Genomic DNA, 23,513 nt, shown 5'->3' on the forward strand with positions numbered 1-23,513 from the left:
CTTTGACCACTTTGGACAATTTGCTGACAAGAAGCTACCAAGCTGCAGAAACGCTTTCGTTTAGAAACTAAAAACAATTTTGATATGGGTTAACTTTTGCGTTATCTGCGAGTGTAACCCATGCTGTCACTGACATTTGACAGTTTCTTGAATTTTGATGACGGAAAGAAAAAGGTTATACACAGAAAAAGAGGGAATAGGCTGATTATGATTAATTTACTATAAAAATAAATAATAAATAAATAAAGTGTTCGTAAATTTGTTACTTTGTATCATAACAATATATTAGCATAGCCGGTTGTGAAGTCTGGGAAGGGAAAAGATAGCAACGTGTCCTAGGTTAGGCCGTTGGGGAATCATGTTATTATTGGCGTAACATGACTGAAAGAAAAATGTGCAAGTTCTATAATTTGAATGTACCTGACCGCCGACCCGGGGAGATCCCAAACCAGAACAATGACGATGACGATCGTAACTCAGACGACCCGCTGGAGCCCTATGTACCTCCACACGAGCACAAACTCGAGTACAGCTACTGGATGTGGTTCTCGCGCAGGCCGCCCGCCCGAGAGCTCTCCGCCACCACCACTGGTTATGGACAGGTAGTTGTTGACTTCAGTAATACAAGCAACACACACAGTTGCTGCTAATAATACCAAAATCTTCATAGCCCCTGTCCATGTGGAAGCAAACTGGCTAATTCCAAATCCAAAGGATCCACCTAGAAACAGGATCATTGTTCATTGGAATGCCAGCTCAGTTCCACACAGAGGTGTTACCAACCAAGAAACCACCTGTTCTTAATGGAACTTAAGTAAAACCTAAGTTTTCTGTTTTAGCCAGTACACTATAGATCTTTCCAATTACTGTTAAGCCTTTAAATCCAAATCATGGGAAAGTATAGAAAAGTTACAATAAAATCTATATGATATCTACATAAGTTAGCCTGTATTGTTGAAAGTATATTATTAGAACTTAAATATATTTTAATAGTGTCTGGTACACTGTGAGATGAGAAAATTTTCATTAAGATATGAATAAACTAATTGGTACATAAGATAAGATATTAGATTTTATTCAAACCCAATGTAACACATAGCAATGACAATCCTAACAAATGTCTTATATTCATAAAACTTCTAGAAATAAAGATCTGTCATAAGACACTTGACCTAAATATTTCAAAATTTTGTTACACCAATTTTGTTGGCAATCTGATTTGATTGTATTCAACCGATAAAGGCATTCTGAATGTGAGTTTGATTACTAATGTTTATTTTGTTTTTTATTCTTATAGTAAAGAAAAAATATTTGATTTTCCCATTTTTTATATGTAATGGATAAACTCAAATTAACTTCAGTAGAGAAAGCCCTACAAAACTGCTCTATCCCTGTGTTAGGACTAATGGGCCATTATATGTAAATACTGACAATTTTTTTTTTAGAAAAATAGAAATCTTGTATCAAATATTAACCTCTCTTAGTTTATATCAACCAACAATGTTGATATCAAGATAACCAGATGTAGAAAATTTTCCTTAAACAGCATGTTGGTAAACAAAAGGCTCAAACTGCTTCTACTTTCTTATTAAAAAAAGGAAAAATGTATCCCTAACTAAGAAAAAATTATGTGTAAAGTTGAATGCAGAAAGTTATTTAGTTCAACATCATGTTATTAAAAGTTGTGGTTTCATTTTTGCAGGCGCTTCGTATGGTGGGTCGCGTGGCGTCTGTGGAGCAGTGGTGGGGGCTATACATGCATCTAGCGCGACCCGCGGAACTGCCACCTCTGTCTGACCTGCACCTCTTCAAACTGGGCATCAAGCCTATGTGGGAAGACCCTGCTAATGTCAACGGTGGCAAGTGGGTAAGGAGAATAAAACCTTTAACTACCCAATTCGCAAGAATGCATGGTGCAGGCCACACTGCACAGCATAGTGCAAAGGTGCAATCAATGCACCACCAACTAGATTATAATGACATTCCATGCATTCCTGAAACACGGGGTGTGTTTATGGAATGCATGGAATGTATGGAATGTATATGTTATATATGTATTTCTCCTTTTTCATTGGTTAAAAATTAATCAATACACTAAGCTGGATTAGCAATAGTTATATTTAACACATTGCCTCTTCAAATACAACTCATTGATTACTCTCTAACTTTGTCACTTGGGAGATAATAAATAGCTTTACACTGTAACATCCTACTATCCTACTAACATGAAAGTGTGGATGTTTCTTACTTAATAACGCAAAAACGGCTAAACGGATTTAGATGAAATTTGGCATGCATGTAGCCTTTGACATGGAAAGAAACCTAGGCTACCTTTAATCCCGATTTCTCAAGTAGTTTACAAGGGAAAATAGTTTCAGAGCTAAGCAGCTGGCAGACAGCTTTGAAATTCGGTATACATGTCATCTATGCTAAAGAAAAGGACATGTACTTACTATACATGTCTAGGGAATAAAAAACCTTAATCAACGTGAACAAAGTCGCGGGTATCAGCGTGTATTATAATATATTTGAAGTGTGTTCCTTGAAAAATAAAGATAAAATTCCAAGATGCGATGCAAATCAATACACAAAATATATTGACATAAAAATATATTATTCTTATTTATCAACAAATACGAAATACAGCAGCATACATTAAAAATGTCGGTTTCTGTTTGCCTTGGGTCAATATAACTCAGCGGCGTTATCGACGCCGTTTTTAATAAAGCCACAATGACGTATTCAGGTGGTGAGACTCCGCAAGTCCCAGACGGGGCGTGCGTGGGAGGACCTGTGCATGGCGATGCTGGGCGAACAGTTCATGGTGGGAGAGGAGCTGTGCGGGGTCGTCCTGTCCGTGCGCTTCCAGGTACAACTATTACTATCCTAATTCAATCAAAAGCATTAATCATTTTATTTCAAAGAGTACAACACCTAAAAGAATAGCACTAACACTCGATTTAGAAACTAGAATATCAATCCATTATAATTGCAACCCTTAATAATTGTAAAGACATGACATTACATTTACACATGTTAAAGGTGTGAGAGAGAACATATCTAAAACATCTCCTATTTCGGTCAGCAATGTTTACAAACCGAAGTATAGTGGAGCATAGGAAATATGTAGTTTCTCGTGTCGTATCCCGGCACGCACGCACGTATACAATGTGGCGCGTGCGCAGGAGGACCACCTGGCCGTGTGGCACCGCACGGCGGCGGACGCGGGCGCCAAGGCGCGCGTGCGCGACACGCTGCGCCGCGTGCTGCAGCTGCCGGCGGCCGTGGGCGTGGAGTACAAGGCGCACGGCGACTGCCTGCGCGCCTCCGCCAACCACGCCGCGCCCGCGCCGCCCGCCGACGAGCGCTCCTAGCGGCCGCCGCGCACCGACTGGCGCAAGCCGCGGTGCTCCCTCCACGTGGCGAGCGCGGCCGCCGCGCGCCGCGACGCGTCCTGAAGCCCCGCCCGGCTCCGGGTCCTGTCCAATCGCGTAGCTCGGCGGCGCGCGCCGACCGCTCGCCACCCGCTCCGCAGTCCACGTCACGAAAGTTGAGAAACGGCGCGACTCGGATGACATCTCGGAATTGACCGTGCCGCAATTCCAACTTTGGTGACGGGCACTGGATGCATGTTACTCTATTGCACCTCGGGTTTACGAAAGTTCTTTGTTTACAAATTCCTTTCAATAGGGTAGTCGATATTATTTGCTTCTTTATTGTTTTTATCAGGATGGTACAATATCTAATATATAAAGAATTTTATAAATCCGCTCGATAGTGAAGTCAGATTTGTTGGGGTAGTCGTTTCATGACAGCTGTTGAAGCAAGACGCGATATAACCGCCAAATATATAATTATACGAGTTCGAGGGAGACGGCAAGATGGTCCGATCTCCCTCACCTGATATTTAACTGCCTTATCTTTAACCAATTGTGATGCTGTCGCGTCGTCTAAAAGCCAAAAGCCTAATCTGCACAGAATAAAAAATTATGTGTAAAATAGGAACATATGACTACCCTATCGCAAAAGAATTGGTTAATAACTTTGTATGCAACAAATTTAATAATTGAAAATAATAGTAAAAAAATGTATTTAGTTTTAAAAATGCCATATCTGTTGAAATTGTTGGAAATTACTATTAACTCGAGGTGTATTTAGATAAAATCATGAAATGCGACAAAGTCAACGTCCGCGTCAGTCGTTTTTAACCCTCCTCCCTTGTAATAAAGTCCAAATCAATTTATTAAATTGCGTTGTTTTTATTCCTTTTGACAATTTATAATTTCACCGAAATGTAACATCTTTCATCTGGGCCGCAAGTCTGCTTCTTGTGTCAGTTCAGTACGACATTGGTTCATTTTTCACACGTCACGAAGTTGAAACTATTAACAGATTTTATTTTAACTATCGACTGACAATTACTGACAGTAATTAGCAGTTGGTGTAAAATGTGACGATCCAGCTCGGAATAAAATATGAAATTTATCTTGACTCAGGTCTTAGTTGTACGTTTGCCTCAGCCCACCGCAGTATGAGAATTTGCAATGCCAAAAATGTAAAATAGCCCTAATTGACCTTGTCCACACGTCTACATCTCTGTTCTGTCTACGTTCTGTAATACAAAAAAACCGTAGTATAGAATATACAACCTCATCAGAAAGAATATTAGGGCCATTTTACTTTGTGTTAAATGTCATAGAAAGACCAACGGACGTTTGCGGCCCGCCTCAGGAGATCGCTAAAAGGGGATTCCTTTTTACTTGTATCTTATTTATTATTGCATACGTCTATGTATGAAAGAAACTGCGTAATTCAAGTCATGTATAATAATGTGGTACAGCGAGGAACGTCGTTTGTAGCCAGAAGATAGGTAATTTGTACAGTGCTAATCTGAATAAAGAATCCGAATTTTTTATACTTTGGACTTTTCTTCTTTGTTTGTATCTTCTTTATATTTAAAGGAGGCTCCCGTTTTTTCCATACAGAAGTATATTATGGTTTAAAAATAATTTACAATTTTATGTACAACGTGTAGCCGAATTACGAAATACTGTCGAAGGGTGCATAAGTATAACCAATATTTTAAAAATATTAAATCAAAAGAAGCATATTTATTTTTCTTACAAACTAATTTAAAACATTTTAAGTGTTTACTTATGACAACCCTTTAGAAGATAAAAGACCGACACGCGCATAGCACCTACGCTACGCGACGCGTACCTAATAAAGTGACAGGGTAACTTGATTTTACTTTGCATATGATGTTAGCAGTCTGATTTCTTTCAGTAAAATTATGGCAGTGGTTTACTCAAAAACTATGAGAGTTTCGGTTTCCCAGATAAGTTTCAGAGACAGTAAAAATTGTACCTCTAAAGCCTGTGAAGTACTATTTTGATTTTCATTTACTCGTTGTATAATGATTACATGGTTTCCAAAAAATATCGAGAGATTTCCAGTCGACTACAGATTAAGACATGCGAGCCTTTCGGTTCCAACTGTCGTAGTTCGGATATTATCGACAAACGCCGCCATAATTGTTTACAAGTTTTAGTTAAAAGTGACTTTTTTCCTATTGCCCGAGAGTGAGGACTTTGCTCCTAATGAAATTACCTCGTCTTTACAGGTCGTTATGGGGTTTATTGTCAAGAAAACGTTATAGAAAATAGTCACCTTGAATTATGAGATTTACTGTAACTTGATTTTTTCATTAATTACACTAATGATTATTTCATAATTTCAACCGATAGACATCTGCTGCCGGACGCATGTCTTTTATTGATTATCACATCTTCTATCACGTCTTGCGAGACCCGAGTCCAGTGGTTTTCTGCGACATGTTTCGTCGTCGTTCGTCTGTCAACCTGTAGGTCTAACATTCGTGCAACATTATATTTATTATGTCTACCCGTTACTCGTATCATTTGCATAGCGATACATTTCTCGTGGTGCACATGCTAGCCCTACTGGTAGCTGGTGCTTTCCGGGGCGAGGTGACTCCAGTACCTCGGAACCCTAATTTCCGACGGAGGACCGCGCGTAGTAAGGTAACAAATGCCATGTTAAAAAAAATTGCACACATATTATGTCTAGAAAATATATTTTAGTACATCAAATTTCAACAGACATTTATATTTGTTATTTAAAAATAAAATGATAGAACATCGCTGACGATGCGACACTTCGACTACGACAGGAAAATCTCATAGAATGTCTAAAATGACCTAATTCACTAGACAGTAGACAATCTAGACTTCACTAAGATACCGATCTTAACATAATTAGACTAAAGCTGTGGACACATAGCTCGACCTTTTTCGTGACATTCTAATCGTGACTTAATAACAGCGGTCCCGAGAGGTGTTATGGGCTTCTTTATAAAAGAAAAGCAGTTTCCCTGACCGATTTCGATTTCCAAAGAGATTTTCAAACTACGCGGGAGATATCATAGTACCCAAGCGTGTGCGCAAACACACATGTACTCTCTATTCCCTCACTCTCCGGTGGGACAGAATCTCGGGGTCGCAATAAAATGAATTTCCCAGTGAAAAGAAGCAATTACTGAGTATAATCTCAGTTTTATTTTTCCAAAATACCATACGAAATAGCCTTCATAATAAATAAAGAAATCGAACTTTCGAGTATTAAAATACCAGAAAAAGGGCCTTAATTTAATACGTTATTAAATTAATGTAAAAAAGATATTTGTGGAATTAAAATTGCTATTTTTTGTGTTATTTTCTGTCTCTTGCATGCACTGAAAAATATATAACCCACGAACCTATCGTGGACCGGTTGGCAGTATTTTAGATAGCTTCATAAACTCGGGGAAGATACCACACGTAAAAAGAAAGCACCTCACGTAAAAGGTTCTACACACTCTCGAGACCCAATATATACTAAAACTTTGGAGTTCTAGTATATATTGAAGTTGTTAGCACCGTAGTTACGATTAGAATGTTTGGAATCGGCACTGAACATACAAAGTTAACATAACTTTACAATTAACGATAACGACTGCAACCGAACAAATTATATATTTTTTTAAAAGCGTTTTTACATAGCATCATGTTTTAAAGCAGCTTCATTGCTGTATAAAACAGATTGAACTAAAAAATTACAAATGGATTCTTAAGGCTGGCGCACACGTCAACGAGACGAGTTACAAAGCCAATTTATAATTTTGTCTGGTCAGGTTTGGAGTGAGACTTGGGCGGTGGCTAGTCACTACCTTACCGACTCCTATAGCTCTCGCACACCAAAGGCGCGGAATGCAGCGCATAAATTACCTAACTCATACCCCAGATGTGATTCTACGCGACATTGTACCGGAACGCTATATAGCAAGGCGGCATGCCTTTGTCGGAACTCAAAAATTTTCAGGTGTCGAGTCAAAATAGTGATTGAAGTGTCTTTTAATTTATTTTTTATAATAAAGAGTAAAGCTCTTAATATTAAGGTATGTTACATAATTCAGTATGAATTTGCGTGATAAATTTGCATCACGTATGGGTTACAGAAATTACTGATTAAATTTGTGAATTGTGGCTTTGCCTTCAAACACGAGATCTACTTCCACGATCTCAGTCCAATAATGCCATATTTGTGAACGTAACCCTAAGAGGTAGTCACAATTATCACAAGTGGCCCTTAAGAAGAGGTTATCTTCGATTTCTTGGAACCAAGAAACACATTTCGAAAAAGATCAATCGTCTCGTGTGCGCGAACCTTACTATTCCTTATTCACATACAACGACAAAATACAAATAACATGACGCTGGCAACACCTAACCATTTAAGAAGTAACAGAACATTTTAGAAAGACAGCTAATATAATTTCAAACAAATTATTTTATATAAATCAACAGTAAATTTGCCTAGATATATTTATAAATGCCTATATATTTTAGGCCATAAATCTTTACACGGCTCGAAAGTAGAAATTGTGAAAGGCTAAACGCATTCTTAGTAATTAGTGTAGAACACAAACGGTGTCAAGTCACCAAAAGTGGCTTGGGGCGAGTGAAGTGAGCGCATAATTCCGATGCAGCCCATGCCCACTCTCTGATTCAGAAATTAACTACATGCGAAATTTATCCCATCGATTAGCCAATAATGCCGCACTAGTCAAATTATTATGAGCTTCCAGCAGGGCTAGCACAGGCAAGAGACAAAAATATATTCCCTGTTAGCGGAATTCATTAACGCGTCCACCCGCTAAATCACGGGAAGATGGAATAGGAGAAGTTTTTTTCACTTGTGCGCCAATGCTCTGACATTTGATAAAACTGTGGGAGGAGATCCATTTTTATCCCTTCTCCGGGGACAATTGTCTTCTGCCCATGCTAGCCGTGCTGAAGTAGAGTAGAGTCACTACACACGGACAGACTTGACGTTTCAAAAGTGCTTGTATTAGGCCTACTTGAAATAAATGAATTTTGAATTTTGAATTTTTGAATTTTGAATTTTGAAGACCTTTACTCCTCTTATTAACTTTGGAGTAACGTAAATTTGTCAAATTAGTATAAGGCTGTTAAATTTTAACGTTTTGACCTCGATTTAAAATAAAAGATTTATGCGAACGTGAAAGTTCCGTTCGCGAAAGCGTTCAATGAGGCTACTGAAAGCTAATCTGTGTCGTGTGACATTCTTGGCTAAGCATGTCAAATCAAGAATCACGCGTAGTTAGGGTTATTTCATACAAAAAAAAACAAGGAAAAAGACTATTTACATAATAAGGCAAGTTAAAAGAATAATGTATAACATTGAAATGTCGCAGCGAACTAACACATTTTCAACTTTCGTGGCGCGCAGCATAACAACACGCTGGAGCGTCTGCGAGTGTCCACAGCCTACAACTGCCGTTCAGAGAAAAGTCCTAAAGCTACCTTACAGCTAAAGTATTTACATTTGGCAACCTCTTAGTCTACGAGTGGTGATATGCTCGGAGGAAATCAAACCGAATTCCCTATTGATATTTCGTATCAATATACATATAAAATCACAATAACTATTTATTACAATGATACATATTCGTTCGATATATTTTGTATTCAGATGATAGCGATGGGCTGTCGACGGAGGCTGCTGATATTAGCGTTAGTGGGTAAAAAAATATTTTGTTACATTTGATTAATAAATAACGAGGTATAAAAAAAACATTCTTAATAAAATAACATTGCACGGCTGTCCGCAACATTTGATTGGCAATGAAAACGAATCACTGTCTGTAATAGCATGCCTGATAAAAAGTTTAACATTACAAATATGTCGGAGTTTGTGAGCTTCAGAACAGTTGAACAACATTTATTAATGCATTCGCTTACTTATCGACTCGAACTTTCTTTATGCGGCATGACATAAAGCTCACTTTTCTATGGTCTAATGCGTGTAGAGTCGATTAGGCGTCGAGACAATAAGGCATGCGAAGGTCTTTAATCAAATTTTGTGCGTGATCTGAAGTCTTCGTACAAGATTTGATCACTCGCTATCGAAGATTCTTATTCGAGTATCTAAATACCAAAATATCAAAGTAATATGGATCTTATTCATATTGTTTTAACGCTCTAATTTACCTATAACTTTTTTTTCAGAATGAATAACTCATATTATAAAATTAAACTCTTTACCGTTTTATGAATAAAACAGTTTAAGGAAGAACAACATCTTTTGCGTGTTGACTCTTATATTAGAGATGGTTGAAGCATCTTTTCGGAAAAAAATAAATGGACGTAAACCTAATTAATCTATTAAACCGAAAAATGCCAGCTGTTTCATTTATGCTATCTACATATTATGTTGCTTGAAATGTACATCTTGAATATACATTAGCACTTTCTGGAGTATTTTAGTATTTAGACATTTAATATACTTTATACATGGACGCAAAATTTTAACAAAATAAGTAATTGAACTTATTTTTAAGTAAACCTAGATATATGACAATAAACACTATTTTGGAATTTGAGTATCGACTTTTACTTCTACTACTCCAAAATAACATTAATTTAGAACTGATTTGTTGCCACCGATGTAATGTTTTAGATCAGCGCTTCTCAATATCTTCAAATGGTTATTAAAATCTTTTATAAGCTTTTTAAAAGACTAGGTTAGCTGTACTGTCGTTGGTATATTTTGTTGTTTACAAGAAAGTTATTCAAAATAACAGTTACGCTTTGTCTAATTTAGGATGATAATTTTGACAGGTCAGAGTAGGGATGTGGTTTTGCATAATCGTTATTGAACCCATTCGATTATTGATTATTCTTTTCATAGAACTCGGAATCGGTAGTTGCATGGTAATGATGTATGGTTAGATTATAGTTGATATTTCACAAAATATCTTAATATAATTATTAGATATTTATGATAATTGAATGTTCGATTTATATTATTTCAAAACAAAATTTCGATAGTTCGTGATCGTTCGCTATGAGTGGGCGGTACCATAAATGAAGTACGATATTATCTGTATTATGTTTTACGAACAGAAGTACAAAATTTGACGAACGTACACCCGCCAAAATTAGCATCTAAAATTAGACAAAGCATAATAGCAGACTACCGCTAAGGCCGCGCCCCGAGATATAAAAACGGCACTACCACTTGTATGGGTGTACCTGTGCTGTTTAAATTCTTTTAAAAAAAGACCAACATGCTTTATCTGATGAGCATTCGTGATGAATGGCTTTAGTGCTGTAAGGCTGGTTAAAATGGCTTGTAACTTACTATAAGTAAGTTACAAGCCATTTTCCGTATTCTCTCTGCGCTAAGAGATATTGTTGGCAATAAAGTTAAACACAATCTCTAACTAACTAACATTGACATCAAAAATTAGTGCCATCCATTCCAGCATTATTATTCTACCTGTCAATTTCGATAGTCATAAGTTGTAATAGTGTACCTACCCAATTTCAATAACGTGTCTATTCGGTGAGGATAAATTCCCCGATATCTAACGTCATTCAGATATCATCAAGTACCAGAGTTAAGCTTGGAAACCGTTGACATACACCTCGAAAAAATTAGAGACTGTGGCCGTGGCATAGCTTTTGTTGCGGTTTTTGTCTCTCCTGCGGTTGTTGCGGAAGTCTGCGATTAGCCTTATTTAAAGATAACAATACTCTGGCTTAGCCTAACAAGAGTCATTTATTTAGGACACTCACTTCGCACATTAAAAAAAAAATAGCAAATTAGAGCAAATTACCGTCTCGCTACACATGGGGGCCGCACTAAACGTTCGGGCAAGATATGTTATAAATATTGTACCAGTCTCAACTTCGGATGGATGCATCTTAAGACCCCAAAAACTATCTAAAAAGCCAATATATCCGCTTAAATTATAAGCTACGCTATAATGTAAAACACTTGTATAATCAAAAAAAATTAAAATATGGCCACGGTAATGACGTATATAGAATAATTTGGAACGTTAATTCCTATAAAATAACTGACCATTTCACAGAAATACATTTTATCATTCAACATATTGTCTCCGTACAGTTAGTTAAATTATTTATTCATGCAATAATTAATAATATTCTTATAAACAATTAAAATAAATGCAAAAATGCGTACATAGTAAAAATAAATGATTTCTACAATGAAAAATCATATTTACATCGATCTATAAATATTATCAACATACTCAGAATTCTGTGCTCCGGGCGTAAGTTTTTAAAGAAACAAACCTGGCACAAAAGTCAAATTAATCCGTCTATTAATTGTTGGTTTATATTATAAAAAAAATAATGATTATAGAAGTAACTGCTGTAGATATCCTGTAAGTGCAATGTCAGAACGATAATTGCAATTTGTGATGGCGTACATTACTGTTGAGGAGGCGTCAAGTTGACGCATTTCGTCAACATGCCTATGCCTTGATGGTAATACCAATGTTATAAGATGTCCAGAATATATAGCCAATTATAGCGGAGCATACTCAAACGCGAAACACCTTATCCGCCGTTATTATCAGCGAGATAGCATTAGTGGAGTGTAGCTTGATGTATTTTAAATCTAAGCTTACAGAAACAAGGTCTGTATTTCATTGGTGTTTAAATCGTATCTTTTTAGTCGGCGTGAGATGACTTTGACGATGTAAAAGTGGTATCACTTGGTATTGTACTTGATACTCCGTTTTACTAAAATACAACAATGAATTAAACTCTAGCACTCTTCAGTGCTGCAGATTGAATACTAACTTACGTAACGAACCTTACGCCTATTTATTCGCTTAAAGTGATTATGTCACACGATCTGATATGACAATTCTGTAATATGTCCTATTAAATATTTTGCAAGCAGGCATTTATAGAAATTTTTCGGAAGGAATTCAAAAATTGATTCATTTATCAATTTGACTTGCTCAGTAACAACATAACAAAACCTACGTATTTCTGCTGCTGCCTTTTGAAGTTTTCTGTATAATTTTCCGAAAAAGGTCTTCGGAATTGAAGGCTTATAAACACCTATAATTTCACCTTCATTTATTTCAAAATTTGTAACAATGCCGCGCTTGCAAGTCGCACCTATTCGCAGCTTCTACGAAGTCGTATTAAACTGGAGTTCTGAACGGTCGATCACAGATGGCGGAAGGATCTACTACACGTTACTTTTATACTCTACCCATGAACTTGCCTGAGCACATTCAGCCGCCAAGCTTATAACATCTATTTCCGCTATGAATTGAACCGTTTCAATCAGATGCTAGTAATTATATTATTTCTGATAAAACCGGGACCGCGGTTTTCGACGGGCACGGTCTCAGATTCAAAGAATCCAATATCTCGGATATCTCGAAAGATTTATACTTTCATTGTCCCCACCTCTTTCAAATCAAGAGTGAAGAGGGAAGCAACTAGGGCCGCTTTATCATGAAACATCAGGGTGATAGCAGCCAAGTTTTGTCGTACGAGAGCACACAAGTGTTCGCTCCGGTAACAGAGTGTACTAGTGGTCCCCACAGCTGTTGAATTTGGTCGCAAATGTGACACGAATCTCTGGAACTAATATTAAGGTTATGTAGTATATGACACTCACAGCGCCAAAACGGCGGGCATCGGTCGGTGACAGAGCAAGGAGTCAGACAGGCGGACGGGCGCGCGTCAGCACGGCGGCAGCAGCGGCGCCAGCGCGGCGTCGGGCGGCGCGGCGTGGCCGGCCACGCGCTCGAGCACGCACGAGGCGGACAGGCGCGCCTCCGCGTCGTGGTCCCAGCACTCCTCCATCGTGTCGCACATCACCAGCAGGCCCTGCGCGGGCGCAGTTCATACGGTATACAAACGGCGCCGTAGTGACGGGCCCGTTGCACAGTATTGTAACTAGGCGACACTCTTTCGATACCGTGTAAATCGTACGTAAACTTGACGTTTTAAAAGTGAATGAATACACCATAGAAAAAGTAGTTACAGAGATATAAATACAGAGCGAGAGAGTACAATTTGGTGGCCTTATCGCTGCATAGCCATTTCTTCCAGGCAACCGAAGGCGTAAAAGGAAAAAACAAATTGCTTATCAACTAGGCCTACTTGTAATAAATAAAATTTAATGAAGTAGCGATTAAATGAATCTAATACATATATTTACTATTTCGCTGGCCTATATTTTTCTCTTAATTGATGTTACTGATTGGAAAAAAGAAAAGCTATTTCATCATTATCAACCTATTACGGAGATTTTTAGGCAAGCAGTTTTTCTCAAGATGTTTTCTTTCATTATTAAAGCAAGTGGTATTTAATCTATAGCTTAACCCAGTCCAACGCTGGACTGGGTTAAGCTATAGATTGGATATTTTATTGCATGCCCTCTGCACATCAAATTTTAGTTTATATAATACGTAAGTTCACAGAAAAATCCTATAATAATGTTAAGGATTACTTAAACGATAAAAAAGCTAGGGTACACCGTAGCTAGCTAAAACTTTATAGCTTGACTAGCTCTTTCCCGCGACTTCGTCTGCGTTTGATTTTGTTTTTTGACGTGGCATTAAATTTAGTTGTAGATCTAAAAAATTTTAACTGGCACTCACGGGGTGGTCGCGCCAGCGCGGCGGGATGTGCGGGCGCAGCTTGCGCTGCACCACGGCCTCCTGCATCTCCTCGAGGCCGGGGTGCGCGCCCACCTCCTCCTCCAGCGGCAGGCGGTAGGCGCCCTCCGCGCCGCCCTCCGTGCACCTGATTGTTATTTTGCATGTGATGCTATAGCTGTATCTGATTTCTTTCAGTAAAAACTATGCCAGTTGTTTACTCAAAAACTATTAGGTTTTCGGTTTCACAGATAAGCCTTAGAGACAGTAGGTATATAATGTACCTCTAAAGCCTGTGAAGTATTATTTTGATTTTTATTTACACGTTATATAAATATAAATAAAAAAAATAAAAAACAAACATACATCCGAGTTCAAACAACATCATTGACGGACAGATAGTATTCTTGCAGACGACACTTAATTATGGGAAGAGAATTACTTTGACGGATGCAGGCAGATTGTTCCATAGCATGGTAGCCTTATAAGTGGAAGAGTAACCGAAGAACTTCGCTTTGCAAAAGGGAAGCATACGACGCAGTGTCGGAAGCAAAAACGCTCTCTTAAATAGGAAGGAGAGAGAGGATTATTTAGAGTAGAATACAAAAAGGGAAGTTTTCTGTCGAAGGTTCCACAGACAGCGAGGGGCCACTCACCGCGAGGCGATCTCCCACAGCACGAGCGCGCACGCGTACATGTCGATGCGCAGGAAGGCGTCCTTGGTGAAGTTGATGGCGCCGTCCAGCACCTCGGGCGCCATGTAGCGGCGCGTGCCCACCTGGCCGTGCGCGTCGCCGCAGCCCAGGCCGGCCACGAACACCAGCGCCAGGCCGAAGTCCGCCACGCAGGCCGTGAGGTCCGCCTTCAGCAGCACGTTCTTGGACTTGAAGTCGCGGTGCGCGATGGCCGGCTTGCCGCCGCCCTCCTCGTGCAGGTGCGCGAGCCCGCGCGCCACGCCGGCGGCCACGCGCCACGCCTCCGCCCACGACAGCGTGTGGCCCTTCAGGTAGTCGCACAGCGAGCCCTGCCGACCACTCCGTCAGCGCACTCCGCCCGCGACACATTCCAGTTTGCAACTACCTCTAGTTTGTTTGACGCTATCCATTTTTATCGAAATCGGTAAGTATTACCAAATTTAACGGAGATAATAATAGAGTCCTGGGTTAGGACTTTCGGCCACCGGGGCGAAAAGTTACTAGTGTGTGCTGGGAACACTAACTTTTCAAAGTTATGTATGTTTTATAAAAATTAAAAATCACTTGCTTCAATGGTCAAGGAAAACATCGTGAGGAATCCTACATGTCTAAGTTCTCTATAACTTTCCACCGACCCGTTCTCTGCATTCGTTGCTGATACGCTCAATCGATTGCCGGTTGTGTAGTACCTAACTTCGACCAGCTAGCCTCTACCAAATTTAGAAAATAGACATATTTTTCCTAAATTGGCCCCATCCATATCTAATTCAGGCTGTCCGCTTATAGTCCAAAGCGTTCACTACGCCAGAAAGGTCAGCACAGTATTTAAGTAATCGGCAAAATATTTATCATTGACACATATTTGTATTGATCCGACTCTGGAATTTAAAAATAGCACTGCATTGTGTAACAGTTCCGAAATCTAAATTATTCACCAGATGTCACAGCAAATGTGCGATGAACACGTATTTAATGTCCATGCTAATATTCATCTGAAAGAGTGTCTGTCTGTTTGTTGTTGTTGTTCCAATCTAACTGCTGCTCTAATCTTAATGAAATTTGGCACCAGTATTATTAGAATAGATGAGTATCGTAAAATCCTTAAGGCGCCAGGATGATTCTGGACATTTGATACTTTTTGTTAATGGAAATCTAACGCTTCCTAATACCTTCTAATGTGGGATTTTCCAATAAATCAAAAATAACAAAAAGATGATGAGCGAATTTGCAAACAGTTTTAGTATCTCCTTATAAGTAATTACCTTCTCATGATAAGCAGTGATGAGCCAGTACTCAGCTTGCAGATTGTCACCCTTCTTATCAACTCCTATATAGTGCAGTATATCAGGGTGATCCATGCGTGGGAGACGGTATATTTCCTGCTCCGCTAGCCATGACTGTTTGTCTTGTAATGGAAACACTTTGACTGCTACATCTTTCTGACCAAATGTAGCTCTCCACACCGCGCCATACCTTCCTCTAGCGCGAACTTCGCATAGCGTGATTTGGGCGAGAAGACCTGCGGATTCATTTTCCATGCCGGCACCAGCTGATGGAGGTCTAGATAACGACGCTTCACCACTTCCTAATTCGGCGAATGAACTGCCTTTACGCTTCCTGTACAATAAGTAACACCCTACTAACACCGCAAACAATACAAATAAAGGTGTTAATGTATAAGCGATAACTGCTTTTGTATCATCTTCTGGTGTAGGTAATGGAGAAGCTGGCACTCGTTCCGGAGGAAACTCTGTCTGGGCTGCAATACCCGCTGATAGACCAGGGAATGTCGCATTTTCGTTACACATGTCACCTTCGCAGCAACAGTGTAGTAAAGGGAGTTTGATACTGTGAAGCCTGCAGCTGAAAGCTCTGTCGTTGCACGCTACAGTGTCCAAGAAACATCCTTTAACTTTAACAGTTGCTGTGTTTGTTATGTTATCAAACTGCCACAATGTAAAGCAATGATTGCTCTTGTCAGTCTCAATTGGTTGGCATTCTTCTTTCACAACAGGTGTTGGGGAGCAGGTGGCGTTGTTGGAATGGTCACATGGTGGTGGTAAAGTGCTGTTGTAAAATTCACAGAATTTGGTTTCAACACCACCCTCTTTCGGTCGCGGTGGCAGGTTTTCATCTGATGGCGGGGCTGCTAGTGATCTCATTGTTGTGCCATGTATACCTGCAAACAAAGCAATTTATATCTTTATTTCTATCAAATGAGTAATAATGTGTTTTAATAGTAAAAATGTATAGAAATTACTTCAGAGTAAGAAAATATTCAAATTTTGCATAGGTAGAAGAGCCTACATAATTTATCCAAATTATACAAGAACTTCTAGAGAAATCATATCTTATTGATTTGATATATCTGAGAGTACTAAATCTTTTCTGATAAAATTTACTATAAGTTTGTGAGACATCCTGAACAAGTCTGTTTACCTGGTCTGACAAGTCTGGAAACCCTATTAGATTATCTTAGGTAAATATTGTAAAAACTTTGACATGTAACCACTTGTTCCACCACAATCAATACAAAATAAAAAATATATAAATAAAAATAAAATATTATAAAAAATGATATATTAATAAAAAATATATAAATAAATACAAAAAAAAAAACAAATAGGAAGTCAATTTAAGAGTAACAATAGTGTAATAATCAAATGTTTTGAGGATTCCTTAAGTTCTCAAGAGTTTAGAGATTTCTTGGTTTCTTCTTTGAGGTTCTTTTTGATTTTTATTTTTTGTTATTGACTACACAGAGACAAGCCATTAATAAATATAAGAAGGTGTTATTGTTTATTATTAAAATTGACAACTGAATACTATTACATTTGTTTTACTTTGTGAATAAACTCTTTTGGTTATTCTGGCAAGAGCAATATATGCCAAAATTACTAAATAAATGTTCACTTATATATAAAGTCCGAATGGTGCAAGCTTTAATCCAGTTACTTCTGCACGTGTATGCACAAAAAAACATATAGAAATATTATTAATGTTATTGAGTTCCAATTTCCGGACTTGGGAACCCTATGATAGACTATAGCAATTGAATAATCGTTCAAGACGTCTGCCTTTAAATTTGCCAAGAACTTACCTAGTACAAGTAAAGATATATGCACCACTATCTTCGAAGCCATCATTGCAGGGCGCAGGCGAGATTAGGCGCCGCCGCGCGAACGGTCACTACAGCCCGATGTTATTTTTATACACGGCCCCGACATCAAAGGTCTATTTAGGAATTCCTAACATAGGTACATGTCAGTCCATCAGCCAAACAACGCACTTGATACTATCACCAATTAACACAACACCATCATATTCAAGTTCGCGATGCATTGTACGCCAACAATGACAACAATTAATCAAAACAATTAGGCTAATCGCTGTGATTCAGTCCCGATTTTCTATTTTTTTCCTGGTAGGACAAACAATCAAGCTTGGATATTTTTTTGACGTTTGTACAGGGACGTGACAGAATATTCGATTTTTGTCCAAAAATAATCGATGATTTCTAATAAATAATCGAATGAGATTTCATCGCTTTTTTATAATTCTTTAATTTTGGTTACCTCTTACCTAGAAAATGGATGGAGCCGTGGAAATTGACTGTTGATATACTAAATCAACGACAAAATATTTTTTGATGTGAAACATCTATAGGCGGATATTATCAAAATGATAATCACTCTACTCATATCTGTCAATAAAATATTTATAACTATTGACACCATGCACCCCACGCTTTTTTTTAAATAAAATATTTTTTTTATTCACACTATTATTAATGTATATTTATTGAATTTTTTTACACTATTCTTAATTTAAATTTATTTTCTTTTTTTTAGTTCGGTTTTCTATAAAAAGCGTGTTTTTAAGTTTTTTTTTAAGTATTATTTATTTTCTACTTATTAGTTTGGTTTATTTTAAACTGATATTTGATCTAATCTACTATCAATTCCGTCATAACTCTAAGTAACTGTAATTATTTTCCAAATTATTAATAGTACGGTAAGAGCCCCATTACCCGCTCAGGAATCTATATTAAGACGTAACTACCATAACAGTCCCTACGCGGGTGTTGCTAAGCTGAGTGCCCGATCAGAGTGTCTCTCGAAATGCAAGTTCTAATTATTATTTAAAACAGCCCATTAAAAAGTAACAGCTAACGCCCTCTACAATCTTTAACTTAATGTTTTCTGTGGATTTAATACTTTACCTTAGATTTCACTGTTATCTGTTGGTAACGCCATAGGTTTTTACATTTGGGTTTAGATGGCGCTGTAGTAATTGTAATTAATAGTTCGAAAAAACTAAAAAACCTTATTTTTTATATTGAAAATTGGAATAATCTTCTCAAATTAGTGTATTGTCATCGGTCCTCGATATGTCTACAAAGTTTTTAACGAAATCTGACCGTTTAAAGTGGGTCAAAATAGAGCTCAAAGGGATAGGTTACATACATTCATACAGGTGAAGCTAAAATAAAGCTTGTAAAAAATGAATATTAAATTTGTAATAAAACAGTCATTATTAACCAATTTTGATTTTCATATCTGCCAGGCGTCCCGTGACGGCTCACACGTTTTTTTTTTATCCTAGTCTTCGTTATCACTCCATTACCAGGCCCACTACACGGCTCGCGGCTACTTTCAGATTGAGAAGGGCACGCCGAAGTCCACCACGCTGACCAAGAGCTGATTGATACAATTTACACACCGTTGATAATATTATGGAGAAGTCTCAAGCATGCAGGTTTCCTCACGATGTTTTCCTTCACTGTTTAAAGCAAGTGATATTTAAATGGCTTAAATTAAAAACAAGCACATAGCTCTGAAAAGTCAGCGGTATGTCCTGGGGCTTGAACTCGGTCTACATTGTCCTTTACTTAGTAAGTAGTAAATAAGTTCTTACTGTCTTTTCCTTTTACTTTTTGCGTGCCATAAAGTATTTCTGCTTCTTCTTCTTCTTCTTCTCTAGAATAAAAAGTAGCCTAAAAAACAAATAAACTAAGGCACATTCACATTTATAATATAAGTACGGATTATGATTAAATGTGTGCGAAAATCGATTTTCGAAACACATCCCTACTGGTTTATTTGGCGTTAAGGGTCAGTGTCTAGAATGTAGTTCTTTTTTTGGTTTCTTTTTAATATTTCCCATAGGGAAAAGGCAAGGTGACACCATTTGTATATGTAAAGAAATACTGAAATCGGCTGCACATAGATTATCTGTAAACTGAAGTAAATTATTGATAGATCATGAATTACAAATGTCATTTGGCTGTACGGTGATATACCATTGTCTTTTCCCTACGGTGAAGATAGAAAAAAAATTCAAATGCCAAATTAGTTTGCTTACATTATCAACATTTCAAAAACTTAATAATGTTTATCACAGAAGATGGAAAAAATAATTATAAATTAGGTTTAGGTAGAAATCTAACAGATGATCTAAGAACTAAATATGTCATTCTTTTATTTGGCCGCTGTTAAGGGTGACATGCCGGTACACTTGTTAGAGACTGTCGTTATCAAGAGGTTAGAATATATAAAGGCGATTATTGCTAACGAAGAACTTTCTTACAACGAATATGTTGTAGAAGGCAGCGTGTATGACGTCGTGGGACACTACACGTTATGTATCGTAGCTATATTAGAAGGCAGGGAGGAGTTCACCCAGTTTATTATCAAAGGGGAAGATAGCTTGTTCAGGCGCAGGCTTAAAGCCTTGTCGGCTTACGACTTGAGATCTTTCGTAAAAAAACTATTAAGAGTTATAAGGAAACTCCACACAGAGGTATACTTCCTTGAACCCCTGAGAACACTGTGTCAACATCTCATGCTGCGGGACATGGCACACCATGTATGTTCGCTCTGTAACGAGAAGTGCTCCTTGCACAGTTTCACAGTCAAGTTTAAACACTGTCTGACGTTTATTGCTAAAAGACAAATTGTGCTGAAGAATGGTATTGCTCAAATACCCTGTAGCAAATGGAAAACATATCTAGTTAAACTTTTTAATACCAATCTAAAAAATAGAATGGTTAACACTGACTTGGATGTCTTGAGGAATGATCCCAGGATTACTGAGCTGCTGAAAAAGGTAGTTAAAGTAATTAGACCCTTAAAAAGGCATAATATTAATATTTTAAGAAGTGTAGAAGTGGACATAACTTCAAAAATGTTTCCACCTTGCATGTTTAACTTGCATCAACATTTGAGAAATACCCACAGGCTAACTCATGACCAGAGGTTTTTGTACAGTCTGTTTCTCAAAGATCTGGGTATGCCGGTGGATGAAGCTATTATATTTTGGAGAAAAGAGTATGCTCTGGCTCCCAACGGGAAGTCTGCATGTTGCCACAATTGGGCAAAGGATGAAAAGAAGTTTGTGTATGGAATTAGACATATGTATGGTTTGGAAGGTCGTAGGAAGGAGTACAGTTGTAGAAGCTGCCACCAAATACAAAATTCAGACACAACTTATTCAGAAGGAGGGTGTCCATTCAAATCTTTTGATAACAATAAAATGGAACAAATTCTGAATATTTCAAAAACAACCCCCTTACTGTCACACATTAGAGAACTCAAAACTCAAGAAAAGTATACATCAGCTTGTATGATGTACTTACAATATAGGAGGTGCAACTCCAATAAATCACCTAATCTAAACTGTGATAGCATTTACTTTAATTTTACACCAGTTAAATACTATATTACTTTAGCAAGTAAGTAGCTCTTCAAACTAGATAATGACTAATGAAGTGTGTTATTTAATAGGGGTTTTAATAAATTGTTTCACTTTATATTTATTTTATTTTTATATGATTAATCATTTGAAATATATTATTGGTAGGGTAGTCTAGAGGTAATAACTGAATGGGTGGCAATACCAAAACACTATACAATTAATCAATCATTTTTTTGCCCAAATATTTTACCTACCTACCCGTCACACCCATTACATTTACCATAATCTGTGGTAACAAGCAAAATGTTTTTTTTCTTATTCACACCACATAGGTGTTACTTATGCTAGTATCTATATAGTGTGCCAAGATTTGTATTCTCAATAACAAAATATAATTTCAAAAACCAAGATTTAACAATTATAAATCTTGACTTCATTATACTGTCAGTAATGGCTCTTACCAAAAAGATAAACAGGTTGTAACTGTGCTATAGGTAGGTATGTTAGGTTGAGCAGTTCTATCCTGCCATTTTTCACATACAAAAAGTATAAGCATTTATTTCAGAATTTTAGGTATGATATAGCTGGTTTGGAATGTAACCAGAAGGTCTTTTCCAACATCAACATATTTCAATTTTTTTTCCTGTTCGAGATTAGAGCAGGGCTAACTGCTCCTAAACAAAAATGTTTTTAAGAAATGCAATTGTTTAAAATAATAAATGAATTCTAACTCATGATATAAACTTATGCATTGTTAAGTCGAGGAATCCCTCAAAGGATTTATTTTCTAACGACTTTAAGTTTGATTGGAAATCAGTTGTGGAGAATTTTATTATCATCATAATCGATACAAGTTGGGTGGTACTTTGTAAGGCTGTGGGAAGTGGTGCCACCTATTATACCTGTTCCCGTGTGAAACATTGTAATGACGAACATGTGTCAGTATTTCCAAGAAAATGTCGATCCTTGATTACCTAATGAGTGTGAACTTTCTGCGAGTGCATCGCGGCGGCAGGGTGATATTGATCCGTGGACTAATGCGGCCGCGGAGGTGTGGCGGTGCATGAATATTTATACCCGCGCGCGAAATTTAACTGTCAAATCGCTCTGCCACAGAGAATACAGAACTGGGACAAGGAGCCGCGAGGCAATATGGAAATTCTTACGTTGAATGCGAAGGGCTAACATAGGTACCTAAAAAATCGTTGGCGCTTTAGGCAATATAGGAAGTCAGACTTATATGCCCGATGCTACCTTTATCAAATTAATTGACATTACAGCACGCATAATTTTAGTTGGTCGGATTGAAATAAGTGTCGTCTAAGTTGCTGTTTGGGTAACGGCACCCCGATCGGTTTCTACGACCGAAGCCTCCTTCCAGACCAGGCCAAAGAGAATTCGGATGTTATAAATTTCAAAATAGGGGCTATTTTGGAATCCATAACATTCGGGGATCGAACGCGACACATCTATTTATAAGACCACGACGCTCACCACTGCAGCAAAATATTATATTATATCCATTCGTTAAAAATCGTCATCATCATCATCATCATCATCATCATCATCATATCAACCCATTACCAACCCAGTGCGGGTTGGAGGACTCGTTTCGTTTTAACCAATAAGTATTATACGACGATAATTTCTTAACAGCTTGGAGCTCGAAAGCCTGGACTAAGGGTAGGTATTAATTAGCTACAACTATTGCATTTAAGAATACAGTTGTCACCACTCCTCCTCTTCCCACGGGTTTCGTACGAGGCGACTTAGGGAATATAACGGAAAACGGGTAGCAGCGTCTTCTATGCCATATACTGCGATAACCTAACCCGTCTGCCCAGCGTGGCGATTATGGACACACCCCTTCCGTCTGGAGAGACCTTTAATCCAGCAGATTGGTGACTTCCCACCCTACCTGGTTATTGAAACCACCGTTACGTTACTTTCAGGTTAGCGGGCATATGCCTTTTTTTATTTTTGAAAGGCAATTCGCTGGTTATTAGTTCTTATATGTGCAATTATATTGTTGACACACAAAGGCTGAAATTATGTTAAATTAGCTGCTGCCCGCGTCTTTGTCCACGTTCATAACGGTT

General features: G+C 37.9%; 3 protein-coding genes across 3 annotated transcripts; 2 read left to right on the forward strand and 1 right to left on the reverse strand.

The window, feature by feature from the left end:
- The first annotated feature begins 137 nt into the window (after positions 1–137).
- LOC120626883 (eukaryotic translation initiation factor 4E type 2) lies at positions 138–4,917 on the forward strand. The gene is made up of 4 exons (XM_039894667.1): positions 138–602; positions 1,703–1,867; positions 2,747–2,869; positions 3,186–4,917. The coding sequence occupies exons 1-4, from the start codon at positions 378–380 to the stop codon at positions 3,372–3,374; spliced, it is 702 nt and encodes a 233-aa protein (XP_039750601.1). The 5' UTR covers positions 138–377; the 3' UTR covers positions 3,375–4,917.
- Positions 4,918–11,587: 6,670 nt separating this feature from the next.
- On the reverse strand, positions 11,588–18,167 carry LOC120626884 (activin receptor type-2A-like). Its single transcript, XM_039894668.1, has 5 exons — positions 17,819–18,167; positions 15,981–16,897; positions 14,680–15,047; positions 14,027–14,171; positions 11,588–13,250 (listed from the first exon to the last, which is right to left on the reverse strand). The coding sequence occupies exons 1-5, from the start codon at positions 17,862–17,864 to the stop codon at positions 13,104–13,106; spliced, it is 1,623 nt and encodes a 540-aa protein (XP_039750602.1). The 5' UTR covers positions 17,865–18,167; the 3' UTR covers positions 11,588–13,103.
- A 1,910-nt stretch (positions 18,168–20,077) lies between these two features.
- LOC120627155 (DNA primase large subunit-like) lies at positions 20,078–21,529 on the forward strand. The gene has a single exon (XM_039895028.1). The coding sequence runs from the start codon at positions 20,188–20,190 to the stop codon at positions 21,457–21,459; it is 1,272 nt and encodes a 423-aa protein (XP_039750962.1). The 5' UTR covers positions 20,078–20,187; the 3' UTR covers positions 21,460–21,529.
- The last annotated feature ends 1,984 nt before the right edge of the window (positions 21,530–23,513 follow it).

Source organism: Pararge aegeria, chromosome 10 (genome assembly GCF_905163445.1).
Source record: "Pararge aegeria chromosome 10, ilParAegt1.1, whole genome shotgun sequence".
NCBI classification, from domain to species: Eukaryota; Metazoa; Arthropoda; class Insecta; order Lepidoptera; family Nymphalidae; genus Pararge; species Pararge aegeria.

Coding starts and splice junctions, on each gene's coding strand:
- LOC120626883 (XM_039894667.1), top strand. CDS start 378: ATGACTGAAAGAAAAATGTGCAAGTTCTATAATTTGAATGTACCTGAC. Junction 603..1,702: donor CCACCACTGGTTATGGACAG/GTAGTTGTTGAC, acceptor TCATTTTTGCAG/GCGCTTCGTATGGTGGGTCG. Junction 1,868..2,746: donor ATGTCAACGGTGGCAAGTGG/GTAAGGAGAATA, acceptor TGACGTATTCAG/GTGGTGAGACTCCGCAAGTC.
- LOC120626884 (XM_039894668.1), bottom strand. CDS start 17,864: ATGATGGCTTCGAAGATAGTGGTGCATATATCTTTACTTGTACTAG. Junction 14,172..14,679: donor CTGTGGGAGATCGCCTCGCG/GTGAGTGGCCCC, acceptor AATAACAATCAG/GTGCACGGAGGGCGGCGCGG. Junction 13,251..14,026: donor CGCGCTGGCGCGACCACCCC/GTGAGTGCCAGT, acceptor GCGCCCGCGCAG/GGCCTGCTGGTGATGTGCGA.
- LOC120627155 (XM_039895028.1), top strand. CDS start 20,188: ATGTCATTCTTTTATTTGGCCGCTGTTAAGGGTGACATGCCGGTACAC.